Source organism: Triticum urartu, chromosome 1A (genome assembly GCF_056163025.1).
Source record: "Triticum urartu cultivar PI428250 chromosome 1A, HENAU_Tu73, whole genome shotgun sequence".
In the NCBI taxonomy this organism is placed as follows: domain Eukaryota; kingdom Viridiplantae; phylum Streptophyta; class Magnoliopsida; order Poales; family Poaceae; genus Triticum; species Triticum urartu.
In genome coordinates this window covers 543,732,663-543,747,452 of record NC_141873.1, presented here as the reverse complement: position 1 = coordinate 543,747,452, position 14,790 = coordinate 543,732,663, and the positions used below count along the sequence as shown (strand labels likewise).

Here is a 14,790-nt window from a genome sequence, read left to right as displayed (position 1 = left end):
CCCCACATTCCTTAAACAGGTGCCCGAGGTTGCCGCACACGGCACACCAATCTGGTACTCTCATACTTGACCCTAAAGATCTCTCGCTTCTGTTTCACCACCAGAGACACAGCGTTCCTCAGAGGTTTTGTCACTCAATCCTTACCCGGACCCGAACAAAGTTCCCCTCAAAATCTTGTGATTTGGGCTCCGCATAGATGAACTCACCAACTGTTGCTGACAGTGCCTTGACCTTTGAGAAGAAGCCATCTGGAAAGTCATGGATTTGCATCCATATATCTATCTTCTTCAATTCTATGGAGGAAGGTCTTGTAAATCCGTCGTAATGAGCCAGAACCACTGCCTTCCCCTTGAAGTTCCAGGGCCCTTCTTCCATAACTCTCTCCCAGTCACCTAGGCATGAGAATTGCAGCGTATACAAATTTTCTTCCAGTGGCCTGATCTTTACCTCCTGCGCTAGATCCCAGGCTGCCCTCATGGTTCTGTAGAACCAATACTGGCTGTACGGTTTTGGTGTGTGCACGCGGGCAACGGCCATCCAGCGTGTTGCTTCATCAGGTAGCTCATCATCTTCTACTACCACATCCTGAAGATCATCCTCTTTCAGGCCCAATTCAGCCATCATCGCCTCCAGCTCGGCCGCCGACTGGCCCATGCTTGAAGACACGCTATTCATTGGATCTCTCGCCCGAGATCTGTTTTCCGCGAGCGGTACAGCCCCAGTCCCCCCCCCCCCGGTCGTCCTCGCCGCCTGGGAGAGCCCCCCCCCCCTCCCCCCCGTCGAAGGCGTCGTGGAAGGAGGGTGGGGGAGTCGAGTTCTCTACGGGGGAGGCGATCGCAGATCGCCGCCGCCGAGAGGAAACCTAAACCCTAACTTGAGGGGAAACCTATTCTAGGCCTGCGTAGAATAGCCCACTTGTAACCCAGATGCTGAGGGGGCAATTGACAGTCACTGCTGGCCCGGTCGTGTCGGCCCACAGCCCAATTACATGAGGGGAGTAGGCTTCGGTCGTGTCGGCCCCTAGCCCAATTACATGAGGGGAGCAGGCTTCCGGGCCCGGCCGTGTCGGCCCCTAGCCCAATTACAAGTGGGGAGAAGTAGGACCGTCATTTTTTTATCCTTTCTTTCTTTTTTTATTCCAGTTTATTTATATTTTTTATACTTACTCCTCTCAGATTTCTATTTACATTCTTCATTTATCAATTTTATCTGATTCGTGTATATATTTCTTTACTTATAATTCTCTATGATTCGGTTCTATATATCGATTGACGATCGGAAAAGATCGATACAAATTCCTATTTATTCATATTTTGTTACTTATTCTTTCCTCTAATTCCTGTTCATATCTTTTTACCTATAAATTTATGTGATTCGTATCTATATTATGTTTATAATTCTATATGATTCGTGTCTATATATTGATTGCCGATCGTAAAAGATCGAGACAAGTGAACGTAAATCCTATACATCGCTCTAAGCGGCACTACTGCCTCTCGCCGCCCGAAGCAAACCCGTAATGGGCTATGCCCACCCTTATTTTTTAGTGGGCCAAAAAAAAGTAGCCATCGGTGATGAAATGGTCACACGACTTTGGTCATTTTATCGTGGTAGATGGAAATGCATTTATTTTGTTTGGCCACGGATTAGAAAAAAAAAACGTGATAGATGCTCGGTCCCTTGAACGTTTTAACTCTGATTGATACCTCGCAGTCTTTCAAAACTTCTGATGCCGCGATGTGTGTGAGTGTGTCTGTCTGTCAAACTTTTTTTTATCGCACCTGTTGTTTAGACCTTGTTAACGTTGCTTGATGCAGCTGTGTATGGTCTGACTGCCGGGTCCCGATGCCAGCCTCTCTGTACAAGAAACTTGTACTCTATTGGACTTTTTTTCTATCACGCCCGCTGTTTTGAGCTTGTTAACGTTGCTCCATGCAATCGTGCATGGTATGACTACTGGGTACCCGATGCCAGCATCTCTGAACAAGAAACATGTGCCCAGTTTGACTTTTTTTTCAGTCATGCCCGCTATTTTGACCTTGTTAATGTTGCTCCATACAGCCGTGCATGGTCTAGCTGGTAGGTCCCCGATGTTGGTCTCTCTGTACAAGCATGTCGAATAATTTGTTACCCATGATTGCTGGCTACTTGACTTTTTATTTTCGGACCCGCTCGTTAAAATTGGCATTGTTACAGTTGGGGGATGATGCAGGCGGGTGGGTTCCGCTGTTAACCTCATTGTACAGCAGCGATGGAGGCGCATCACTGGGCGCCGGAAGGCATGGTGAATAGGTGGGCCAAGGCGGCCGCTCGCAAGGCTGGTACAACACACGTCCTCGTTCCCAAATGACGTCGAGGCCGGGGAGTAGTTTAGATTTATGTTTAGTTCGAATTTTGTTGTACGAATATGCCTTATTTTAAGGAAAATCGATTCTAGGGTTTTGTTGACTTCAAGGTGGCCAATGGGTCGCCGACATATGGACCACGGGAAGACAATGATAGACAGGCGAACAGAAGCAAGGTTCCAACTAAAACAACTGTGTATCTCACAAACATTGGTTGACATGCAAACCCGCCTCACCGCTGTGTGAAAGGGGGTAAAAAAATGCGAATCTGCAATGGTCCAATAGTAAACAACACTTTCAAATCTTTACAATGTTAGTTGTTGGATTTTGGTGTATATTCTGTAGCAATCTAACCCAACACCAAAGGTTTAGTGTAAACCGGTTATGATATGAGGTCTGCTCTTGTACAACCCCCAACCCAAAACTCATTAAGGGCAGTATAGTCTTTTGCCATTAATTAGTGATTATCTTTACTATTAAATTGCTTGAGGTAGGTTCATTGTTTTCGTTCCAACATTTTCTTTCCAAATTTTCCCCTGATGGTTCGGATGTTTTACATGGTCTGCCACCGCTAAGTCAAACTGAACGGTTCATTTATTTCCTTCTCAACCTCCCGCTCGGGTCAATCCCTCTTCGGCGGAAGGAGCTCTTGCGCCGCTACTGGATGGACCCCACGCCTCCGTCGGAAGGGGTTGTGGCGCCTCCGTCGGATGGAGAAACATTCTACCGCCCCACTAGGAAACCGTGCCACAGGACCATCATCTGTCTCCACAGCTGCACCGCCATCGGCCTTCTCCGTGCGCGCTCGCCGTTCTCCCTTGCTACGCAAGCGTCGCGCCCAGCCTACTCCGCGCATGCCGACCACATCAGGCATGGTCCTCGCCAGGACCGCGCGCGGGGCCAAGAGCCGAACGGTGGCCGCGTGCTCAAGCCGGGGCACCCTTTCACGGGAATCGGAATTGGAGGTGAGGCGGCCGGCACTGTGAGCAGGCAGGGGATCGCGGAGGAGGGACGACGGGCTCCCGCAGGTCAGCGAGAGCGACACTGCCATCATGGACAAATAGGGCCCGTGGCCGGCTAGCTGGTGACGAGGTCGGCAGGCTGGCTTCGGACTGGGAGCGATGGGGACGAAGCAGAACGATGGCTAGAGAGGACCTCGAGCGGGTGGTTCGCATGGAGGATCCGGCGTGCTCGACTTGCTTTGGCCGACGACACAATAGAGGGAGATGGTGGCGTCGGAAAGGAAGGAAGAGAGAGTGAGAGGGGGAGGGACCCGATTGGAAGAAAAGAGCCAGCGGTGGGGGTCTAAGTGCAAAAGGAGAAGGGCCACCGTTCGTGGCGGTAAGAGTTAGGAGGGGACAGCTGGGATGGGCTCTAGGGTTTGCACCGGTTGGGCCTTGGGCCGGTTTGGGCTGGGAGAAGGCCGACACTGGCCGGATGGGAGGTGGGTGATAAACAACAAGTATAGGGGATCGCGACAGTCTTGGAGGGTAGTATTTCACTCAAATTTATTGATTCGACACAAGGAGAGCCAAAGAATATTTATGAGTCTTAATTAGCAGTTGAGTTGTCAATTCAACCACACATGAAGAATAATATTTCTGCAGAAAAGTATTTAGTAGCACAGTAGTATGATAATTTTGATAGTAACGGTAACAGTAGCAATGATAGCAATGACAGTAACAGTAGCAGTCTTGTACTGATTGTAACAACGGCAACAATAGTAGTTACTTAGCAAAGATCAATATGAGCAAAGCATCGGCATTGGATCAGCGATAGATATTTGTGTTGGATGACATTCATCATGTGACAGTCACAGCCTAGAGCAATACACAATAGCTCCAATTCATCAATTCAATGTAGGCATATATTATGTATATAGTCATACGTGCTTATGATAATAACTTGCATGACATCGTTGTCCTATCCTCCCGTGGCAGTGGGGTCCATAAGAAAATCTGAGGGATATTAAGGCATCCTTTTAATAGAGAACCAGAACAAAGCGTTAACACATGATGAATACATGTGCTCCTTGAATTACAGTCATCCCCGGAGAGTATCCAAATTATTGTCACCTTGGGGTCTACGGATCAGAACAATAATAAATGCATACAAATAGCAAATAGGATCAAGAGCTCAAATATATTCATGAAACACAGAGGATTCAGATCTGAAATCCTGGCACTCGGACCCTAATGACAAACATTAATCATAGCAAAGTCATAGCAACATCAATCTCAGAACATAGTGGATACTAGGGATCAAGCCGTAACAAATTGACTCAATTACATGATAAATCACATCCAACTCCATTACCGCCCAGCAAGCCTACGAAGGAATTACTCGCTCCTGGTGGTGAGCATCATGGAATTATTGATGAAGAAGGGTTGATGATGACGATGACGATGACAACAAATTCCCCTCTCCGGAGCTCCGAATGGACTCCAGAACAGCCCTCCCAGAGGTGGCGGCGGATCCATATCTAAAACGCGATGACACTCCTCTATTTTTTTTCCGGAAAAACTGAGTTTATAGGCTTGAAATTAGGTCAGACGGCCGCCTATGGGATCCAAGAGGCATCAGGGCGTGCCCTGCGGGGTAGGTGCGCCCTGTTGCCTTTTGAGCAATTGGTGGGCCCCCTCTAGTGGATCTTCATTTCAGTATATTTTTTATTCAATAAAAAAAATCTCCGCAAAGTTTCGTCTGGTTACAAGAACTTTTATTTCTACACAAAAACAAGACTATAGTAATTTTGCTGAAAACATCGTCAGTGCGGGTTAATTTCATCCAAATTATGCAAATTAGAGTTAAAAAAAGAGCAAAAGTATTTGAAAAGGTAGATACAATAGGGACGATGTATCAGTGGCTACACTTGATAGGCTGGGCTGCTCCCTCACTCCCTTTTTTTTTCCTTTTGCTATTTTTCTGTTTGTCTTAAAACAATTTCGTAAATAGTTTTTACAGAAGGAAAAGAAGCAAAAAAATGAGGGTTTTAATTTGAGATGAAAGAGGAAATTCCTACAAAAATGCGTCACACGAGATGGAACATGATGAAGTCAAAGGTGCAGAAAACCAAGTATAACAAATTATTCTTACTCATCAGAAACATATTTCAAAGCCTAAGACCATTACATTTTTTTCAAGTATTGGCATATTTATCTGAATTAATTCTTTCGTAACTGTGGCAACACACGGGCATTCAGTTAGTTATCAGGTAGAGACGACGGTGGCAGTCAAAAAAAAAGGTAGAGAGGACGGTGTTGCGTCATTTGAATGCCTGGTGAATTTGGCAATCGTGCACGCCGTGGATAAGCCTCGTAGTGGTTATAACCGAAGAACAAAGCTTTTTACGAACAGTCTGAACTCTGAACCCAATGCCGTTGGTAGAAATGCTCGAGGCAGGCGATGCAGGGGGAACCCCCCTCGTCCAAGCAAAGTAGAAATGCTTTGACGGAGCTGCACTCACGGACGCACGTAGCAACCAACAAGATGCAGACGCAAGACACTGTTTTAAAAAGCATGCACAAATCTTTTACCGTGAGAGAGTTGGCTGGCTCCCGAGTCTTGGAGGCTCCAGCAAGGGCATCTCCCCGGTCCCCGGCAAACCTCTGCCGGAAGCAAAAGACTTGCCCCGGCATCCCTCCAACCCCCGTGTGCCCCCGGCTCAAAGCTATCCCTTCCTTCCCGGACTGATCGACCTCCCATGCTCTTTCCGGCATGGCAGTGCTTATAAGCTGAGAAACTTTTGTGACCTGCATGCCCAGCGCGCTCACCAGATCACACCTGCACAACACGCCACGAGAGAACGGCAGCGATGGCGACGACTCAGAGAGCGACGGTTCCTCACGTCCGCAGCGACTCCGAGTCCGACGACGAAGGCCGCCGCGCGCCCAACGTCAGCGTCTTCCGCCGGCAGCGGCCGGTGCACAGGTTCCTCGGCGGCCGGAAAGGTGCGGCGCTCCACCGATCATTATTATTTTTTTTTTTGTTTCTTTTCCTCTGGAAACTGCACGCACCGTCTACCTACCTGTGATATCTGAACGTCGGCAATGTGGTGGCAGTGGCGGACGTGCTGCTGTGGCGGGACCGGAACCTGTCAGCGGGCATGCTGGCGGGGGCGACGGCGGTGTGGTTCCTGTTCGACGTGGCCGAGTACAACTTCGTGACGCTGCTCTGCCACGCCGCGCTGCTCGGCATGCTCCTCCTCTTCCTCTGGTCGGTCACCGCGCCGCTCTTCGACAGGGCGCCACCGCGCGTCCCGGAGGTGATCGTGTCGGAGCATGCCTTCAGGGAGGCCGCCATGGCGGTGCACCGCAAGCTGGAGCGCTCCGTGGCGGTGCTCTACGACATCGCCTGCGGCAAGGACCTCAAGAAGTTCCTCTCGGTACCATATATACTTTCTTCTCCCTTGTTTGCACGTGCCCCATGCATCATCTCACAGTGCCGGCTATTTCCTTCGGCTTAGCCAAGTAGCTGATCACCTCCTATATGGCCATATGTTCTTTTCCTCCATGAAAGGTGATTGGATCTCTGTGGGTGGTGGCGGTGATCGGGGACAACTGCAGCTTCACGACTCTGGTCTACGTTGGTAAGCATCCCCGAATTTTGATCAACAACAACAAAAAAAAGACATGATGATCGACAACAAAAAACATGTTGTTCATTGTGCTGCAGGGTTCTTGTGCGCTCTGACGTTGCCGGTGCTGTACGAGAGGTACGGGACGGAGGTGGACCACCTGGTGGCCAAGGGCGGCGAGGACCTCAAGAAGTTCTACAGGAAGGTGGACGCCAACGTGCTGGACAAGATCCCCAGAGGCCCCGTCAAGAGCAAGAGAGCGCACTTCCACTAGCTAGGGTTCATCAATGAACGCATCGTACGTGGTTGATTTGAGGAGGTCGTGATGGTGCCGGTGCGCCGGTGTGTGCGTACGGGGTTTGGTTTCAGGGGAAATGGCAATGGACTCGCAAAAGTCTTGTTGAGTTGCAAGTCGTGGCAAAGTGTGTGTGTTTGTGTGTGTGCCTGTTATAAACTGTTATTATCGTGCTACGGATATGAGATGGAAGTAATGAGAGTTGAGTTGAGTGATGTTCTTGTGAGGATTACTTGGTGTCCTCTGATGGCTTCATCTCTCCCCCTTCTCAAAGTGAAAGAAAACACAACGGTAAGCAAAATAGAAAAGATGAAAAATGGGAATGGACGGCACAACACCGCGACCGTCATGTCATGGGCATAGGGCGCGATCACCACTGTCTTCTCGCCGCGCCATCCAGCCTTCCTCTCCGACGGCCCCCATCCACAAACCAACATTGCATATGTCAGGCCTTCTATGTCGGCGGTGCATCAGAAGATGGCTAAGAGTTTAGCCCTGATGTCGGGCACCATTGCGACCGATCTTTCAAGGCAGCAACAACTAATTTCTCTCAAGTAGCACACAACAGCAGGAACCACTCTCAGATTTACTGCTGCAGCCTGCAGATAACTAGTTTGGTTTGCAACAAGGCAGACCAAACCATGGTACTTGTGGAATTTTGATAGAATCACAAAAAGGAACCAAAAGAATCCTATATGGATTATTAAGGACAAGCCCTTCGATCCACGCACAAGGGCTAACACTCGACGGAATCTATTGCTTGCAGCACAGCACCCAAACACACAATCCCACCGACTGCCTACAAACTCAAATTCAGAATTCTCATTCCCTTTCACAACGAACATGTGGGGATACTTATACTAGAGGCACATAGGCTTGGGAAAACTAAAAAACAGAGGATTAATTCGTGAGAAACAAGCTGTGAATGGAGCAAGCTTGTGGAGTCTTGGCAGTAAGTAACTCTTGGGCCGCTTGCATGGAAATTGCATAAGTTTTGACTCGAAAGCTTAAATCATGCACATTTGTTGTGACATGCCAGATCAGCTCAAGGAAGACAGGGCTTAGTTCTGCCAATAAACTGAATGAAGTGGGGGCTCGATGCGGAGTAGCAACCGTTGGCGGTCCATTTCCATCAGACCCCATCTTGGTGCTAGGACTTGAAAACATCCTTGGGGTATGGGTTCGTCAACTGGGAGCAAATTGAGAGGAACACCTGGACGATCACACCAAAACGAGTTAGTGTCAATGTGTCATACCCCTGAACGATCACACCACAAGTAATGTGAGCTCTGTAAACATGTGCTTACCACTTCTGACACTCGGCGCATTGTCAATTTTGAGCTTTAGTAAGGGCGTACCCAAATGCTGAAAGCTCACACACACTGTGGACTCTGGGGGGAAGGGAGTTTATAGACACATTTCCCTTGCTTCTTTCTGCAAAGAGGCTGTCTTGAACTCAGGACTTTCAGTACACAAGTGGAGATACTTTACCACTTTCGAGCTTTATTAGTAAAAAAGAACAAACAGAAAAGGAAGATTGGCCTACTAACTTTTTAAATGGTCACTTCATGACTCCAAGGCTCGGCTCACTCAGAATATCAGGACAAAGGTTTCCTTTGCTGTTATTATCCGGATAGAGGAGCTATGCCCTGAATGCCAACTATAAAATTCACTGTTGGTTGTAATTGTTCTGCAGGGAGTAATGAACTTAAGGTCAGAAAAATGTACAAGGGAAGAAAACTCAGGAGCAAATACAGATGCTTAATCATTACCTAGAACACTGAAGGATGCCAGTGCGACCTCAGCTTATACGCAATCCACACCAGATGGCAGTTGGTTACCACAGGATCAGTACTTTGCCAGAACATAAACCTGATGGTAGCGGCGCAGATTGATCAACTCCATGAACAGAGAATCATCACACACTGATATTGTATGAAATGTGTCTTAGCATTAGGCGGTTCAGAAAAGGCTAAACAAACATCGTTGCATTGAACCAACAACAATAAGGGAGGTCTGCTACCTTGACCATATATATAAAGTAACAAGACAGAGAATGGAATGGAGGCAATGAAGCTTCGCTATAGTTTCGGTTATGCTCATCCACCCAAATTGTTAATCTCTTAAGACAAATGCTATCCAATCACTAGGAAGACTTGGCCAATGAGTGCACAAGCGAATTGTCCAATGCTCCAAGAAAGCAAAGAACAGAACCTGCAATTTTTTGTGTAACGCGAAGGTTACTAATAATTATGGCATGAAGACATAGCAATATGCTTCCATATTGTCAACTAATATTCGAATATAAAATAAAGGCAATGATACCTATTTAAGAGTTATGGGTGCCTTATTACCTCCTAGGAGATAGTAGATCACCACGATCAATCTAAACTGTTGGATCAAAAGGAATGACCAGTCCCGAATGGTTTTGGAGCATCTTAAAATTGCTCAACATTTATACATTCTGTAGAAAAAGGGAACTTGCATCGGAAAACATTAACGTGTGCAGAAGGGGCGCCTCCTCGACCATGCCACGTCAGATTTCTACAACAAAAGGAAAAACGAGCATCGATTGGGCAGCGTAGGTCTTGTCTCAGACTTTCAGTTGGTCCACCAGATGCGGCCGCCTCCAGATACGCCGGTTGTGATAGCGATGCAGAGGAAATATTGCGTGTGCTTCTTTCTTTTCCTCGCACTCACGCAACCTCCTCCTCGTCCCTACCTCCCCCTTCTCCTCGACCCTCGGCCTCCTCTCGAGACTTTCGCGTCTTCCATCTGCCATCACGCCGACCTCCCCGCCGCCTCCCGCGCCGACGAGCTCATGGTTGCGCTGACTACGCCCTACGACGCCGTCTACATCGATGTGAAGCCCGCGGAGGACGGGGTCGAGGTGAGGGTGGAGATGCAGGTCGTAAGGAGACGGGAGGCGCTGCAGTCGGTCTGGGGCCCACGCAGTGCGTCGGCGACGGCGCCGTTGTCCAGTACTCATCACATCCAACCTCGCGGCCGCGCCCGCGCCGGCTGCTGACGGAGCAGCCGCTGAAGGGATGCCCGTTCTCGTCGACCACTGGCGCTGCGCCGCGGTGCTTAGCCTATGCAACTACGCCGTGATGGTGAGTCCATCGCCCATTCATTCCTCTCTAACTCGCACACATTCAAATTCGTTGTCAGTTTCCATGCGTGTATTCTTAATAGGAGTACCAAATTTTGGCTGTGTTAACAGAAGGCCTTTTTGTGTGTGTACCCAGCCTCAGATTGTTTGCATAATGTTCTTGATATTGAGTTGTATACTTGTATCAAGTGATCAGTTTCATAATAGGTGTTTCTGAAGTTGTACATGTGGAATGTTGTCTTCAGTTATCCAATAAGAAGCAGACCTACTTACGTAGATTCTGCATTTCAGAGCAAGCGAACAAGACCGGTCATCGATTCTGTACAAGACCTCATGTGCGCTTGTGATGCAAATCAACTCATTGCCAGCTCGAGCACACACGGCTTTGCATCACAAAAGAAACAATGCCTTAGAAGTTAATTGTATTCATAGATTCGATTCAGTTGTACATCCAATCATTTATGTGTGTGAGTAGGTGTTCCTTTCGTCCCTTGACATGAGAATAATATAGGTCATGGCAGGTTACGTATTTTAACTATTTTTTTCCAGATTTGCAAAGAGGTTATGATTTCGGTGATTAATGCGTATAAAATGCTCGCTTTCCTAACTATAAGTTCCTTTGTATTTTCGGTTGGGTTCTAAGGTGATACGTTAAGCTAATCAGTATGCTGAGAAATAATGCATGTATCCAGATTATATATATTTTCCTCATAGATTGGCCATTAATTTCTTATAGAGCAAGAGTTATTTTAGTCATCTCCCAAGGAAATCGATAAAAAGAAACATGTCTAAACACTAAATGTCCTTGCAGATCTTGTCCAGATTGTCAATTCAACGTGACCACAAGATATTCTCATGCAGTTTTACAAGGTTCATTTTTAGGGATTAAAATGTTGATAATGCTTCTAATCCATTCGGATGACTTGCCTCTTATCCGCATTATGTTTTTAAATGCCGATGCTTCATATAATTGCTCATTCAATTAGCGTTAGATTCCTCAACCAGTGCAGCTTCATACTTTCCTTGCTTGCAGGAACACAACTATTGATTTCAACAATAGGTGTGAAATAGTATGTGCACAGCTAGACACTGCGAAAGCTGCAGATGCCATGAGCGGCGGCGCCGTTCCTCGCGGTCTATTACCAATCGCCGCCACCCGCAGTGGTTGCGCCACTGCTATTTCGGTGTCCAGCGGCCTCACCCTCTTCTCGTCCGCCATGGCGCTCGCAGGAGGTTATGTTCAAGATCTTAATAACTTTTTTTTCATGTGCTCATTGTTGCTTGATTCTCTTCTATCAGATGTGGGATGGCCTGATTTGGAAGGCCAATGTCGGCTTGGCTCTGATCCAAACTTTTATCTTTTGCATTGGATATGAGTCAAGTCCTCTAAAATTGTACTGACTTGCTGATACCCTATAGTTAGCATAAAGAGGAGCTTGCTTGTGTGACAGAATAATTTTATTATATTAAAAGTTGTTGTATTGGGATTTTGGAATAAAGTGCTTCATTTTAAGTCCGTAAGAAAAACTTTGGTACTGCTTCATAGGATTTCGGTGAGGTCATGATATAGTGCAAACTTTCGTACTACCTATTTGATGAATGCTTCTACATATCTCTAGGATGTGCATTTCTATGTTTGATTACTGTATTTTCTCTCAAGCCCTGTTGGACTTGTATAATTTGTGTTTTATGTCATGGAACTGAAACTAGCATTTTGGACATCCATTGGACAATATTGTATACTCCGACTTCAATTCCATGTGAGTACTGAACTAGGCATTGAGAGTCATCTCTAAAACCAGAACATATAGTTACTACTGAAGTAGCTACCAGAATTTCGCAACGCGTTGGACATTTTCACATATGTTGTTGATCGTTTCTTATTTAATTTTATGTCTACTATTTCTTAGTTTTCTTCAGAAATGAGCGTATTTTATTAGAATGGAATAGCATAGTTGTGTCTATAAGATTTTGGCGTTGTTTTAGTTCTTCTGATTATATATTGCCTTCCTGAAGGGTTGATGTTGGACTCTTCTGTTTTCTCAAACAAAAAAAAGTGCTTGCAGTCTGTATGATGTCCAGCTTATGGTTTCTTCTAAATGTTTATTAGAACTCAAGATGCTTTCTCTAATTGTGTCGTAATCAAGTGTTGAATAGGTTCCACTATTGATTGATTTTAAATATCGATCTACACTATTTGAAGATTTATTTTGACCATTTTCAGTTGATGTCGGAGCTGCGTGCCACGAATCAGGTGCCCTCTTGATTCATTTGTGCACACACGTTTCAGGTGGATGTATATTTGCAGTTTTTGTGATTATGATTTGGGTTTTGTGCTTCTGTTACCGCAGGCTCTTGTCCAGATGGAGGACTTGGCTTGAGCATGATCCAATACTACACTACGACTCAACATAGTGTGAGGCAATCTTGTTCTTACCCGATGTAGGTACATCTGAGTAAGATTTTCCTTTTGGTTCGCAAACCGATCTTCTGCCTGTAGAGTTGTTTTTGCATTATTTTTTTATGTGGTGTGATTGTCCATAATAGCAGGGAGTAATGTCATTTGTGATTTGGATTGCGAGAGTTTAAAGTTGCATTATTCTACTTGTTATGTTTCCATCAATTTACAAATTACAGTATCACTGTCAGTGATTTTGATTTTCAATGCCATTATTTGACATTCACCATCCCCCTGCCATACAAGGGGAAGAAAAGTATACATTCAGTATTCCTCTCTCCAATAATTGATTATTAATCAGAGCTGCATGGACGGGATCTTGATCAGGTGCACATTGATCTAGCTGCAGTTTGGGTTCTATGCTCTATTATTGCCTTTTTATAGCAAGTCGCCATTTTTGTATTCTGTGATCTCTATATGCAAACTTGTTGTCATGTTTCATCCCTGATTTAGATTGCAGGTTGCTTTTCTCTAATATAACATTGTGGGATCTTGCTTCACGGTAGCAGCCTAATGATCAAAATTAAAAAATGAACAGTTAGGTTTTGGAAAATATTATATATGCACAGTGTGATGAGCTACTGGTGCAAGAGAAAAGCCTAATGATCAAACTTAAAAAATGAACAGATATTATATATGCACAGTGCGATGAGATACTGGTGCAAGAGAAAACTATTATCGCAATAGTTTCTTCATCAATTAATACCATAATAGGTTGTAAATTTCAGAATTTGGTTTATCTAGACCTGTCATTAGCCGTTTAACTTGACATGCATTTAAGAAATATCAGTTTCTACTTAAGCCGCTGGACCTTGGAAAATTATTTAGAAGAAGTGATTGATGCTCGAGTATCAGACTTGAGTACCTAACAGTGCACATGACCATAATACTATTAGCAGTAACACGTGCTTGATGCCGCACTTCTGTGTAATGCTCCATGCTTATATTTGTTCTCATGACAACTTAGTTATAGATTTTTGCAGATAATGAAATGGTACAGTATCGAGCATACTCTGAGCGCCACATGTACTGTAGCACGCCACGACGACCGGCGCAGGTCATGTTTCTCTCCATTCTCCTCCTCTAGCTCCCTCCCTCTAGATTCCATTGTAGCTTTTATGTGAAAGAGGCCAGATCATGAACATCTGCGGTGAGCTTTTGTGCTACTTTATTTTCAGAGTGATTACCAGTACTGCAAATGTCGGATAAAACGTGGTGGGTAATACTTGTGTGGCAACAATTATTATGTTCCCATGAAATTAATCCTTTTCTTCTTTGTTAATTATCATCTTCCATGAATATTCGTTCCATCTATCTGTTCTTCTAGCTGAAATTGATCATGTCGGATAACTGTCTTTCCTGCATCACAAGTTCTATCCTTCTGATAGATTGTTGAAATATTCATCGGTTTGCTTGAAATCCTATTGATCCACCCCGAAAAGCATGCTCTAAAGCTTCTTACTCTATGGGAATAATTTTTTATCAGAATCTACAGCTATCATGCTTCAAACTGACTGGTTTTATTCATAATTTGCTCATACCTGAGATATTCTTCTTTCCTCTCAGCTGATTCGAGAAAAATGATCCACCTTGTAAGACTTCCATTATCAGAATCTATTGGTCCACCTTGTAAGACTGGCCCTTCTATGTTAGTATATAAACCTATTAGTATCTATGGAAGTACCAGGCTTGCTCTTCTTTATGAATGGGCACTCTTCCTGCTGTAGTTATATTGTCGTGCTCCGCGGGTTGGCGTTGGCCGCCAACAACGACGAGGCTGGTGGCTCGGGCGCGGGGTCATCAACCTTGATCAGTGTCCTGTTTTTTCTTTGGTTTTTAGTTTTTGTTATGATCGGTGTCCTGTTTTTTCTTTTATAAATTGCATTGAACGACCGAAGCTCGATGGATGTCCACGAACTTGTTGGTGGTATCTGTTTGCTGATCCACATTGGAGATGTCCTAATCTCGTTGTATTTGAGTGTCAATTATTTAGCTCTTTCAAA

The 14,790-nt window shown here is 45.5% G+C and overlaps 1 protein-coding gene and 2 long non-coding RNA genes across 3 annotated transcripts; 2 read left to right on the top strand and 1 right to left on the bottom strand.

The window, feature by feature from the left end:
- Positions 1–6,090: 6,090 nt before the first annotated feature.
- On the top strand, positions 6,091–7,449 carry LOC125538106 (Reticulon family protein). The gene is made up of 4 exons (XM_048701411.2): positions 6,091–6,296; positions 6,408–6,730; positions 6,865–6,934; positions 7,021–7,449. Exons 1-4 carry the CDS (start codon positions 6,161–6,163, stop codon positions 7,194–7,196), a joined length of 705 nt encoding a protein of 234 aa, XP_048557368.1. The 5' UTR covers positions 6,091–6,160; the 3' UTR covers positions 7,197–7,449.
- Positions 7,450–7,901: 452 nt separating this feature from the next.
- Positions 7,902–9,293, bottom strand: LOC147992437 (uncharacterized). The gene is made up of 3 exons (XR_015615344.1): positions 8,990–9,293; positions 8,525–8,907; positions 7,902–8,430 (listed from the first exon to the last, which is right to left on the bottom strand). It is a non-coding gene; the product is annotated as an uncharacterized LOC147992437 (long non-coding RNA).
- A 528-nt stretch (positions 9,294–9,821) lies between these two features.
- LOC125527657 (uncharacterized) lies at positions 9,822–14,489 on the top strand. Its single transcript, XR_007292211.2, has 4 exons — positions 9,822–10,330; positions 11,363–11,562; positions 12,554–12,583; positions 12,681–14,489. It is a non-coding gene; the product is annotated as an uncharacterized LOC125527657 (long non-coding RNA).
- The last annotated feature ends 301 nt before the right edge of the window (positions 14,490–14,790 follow it).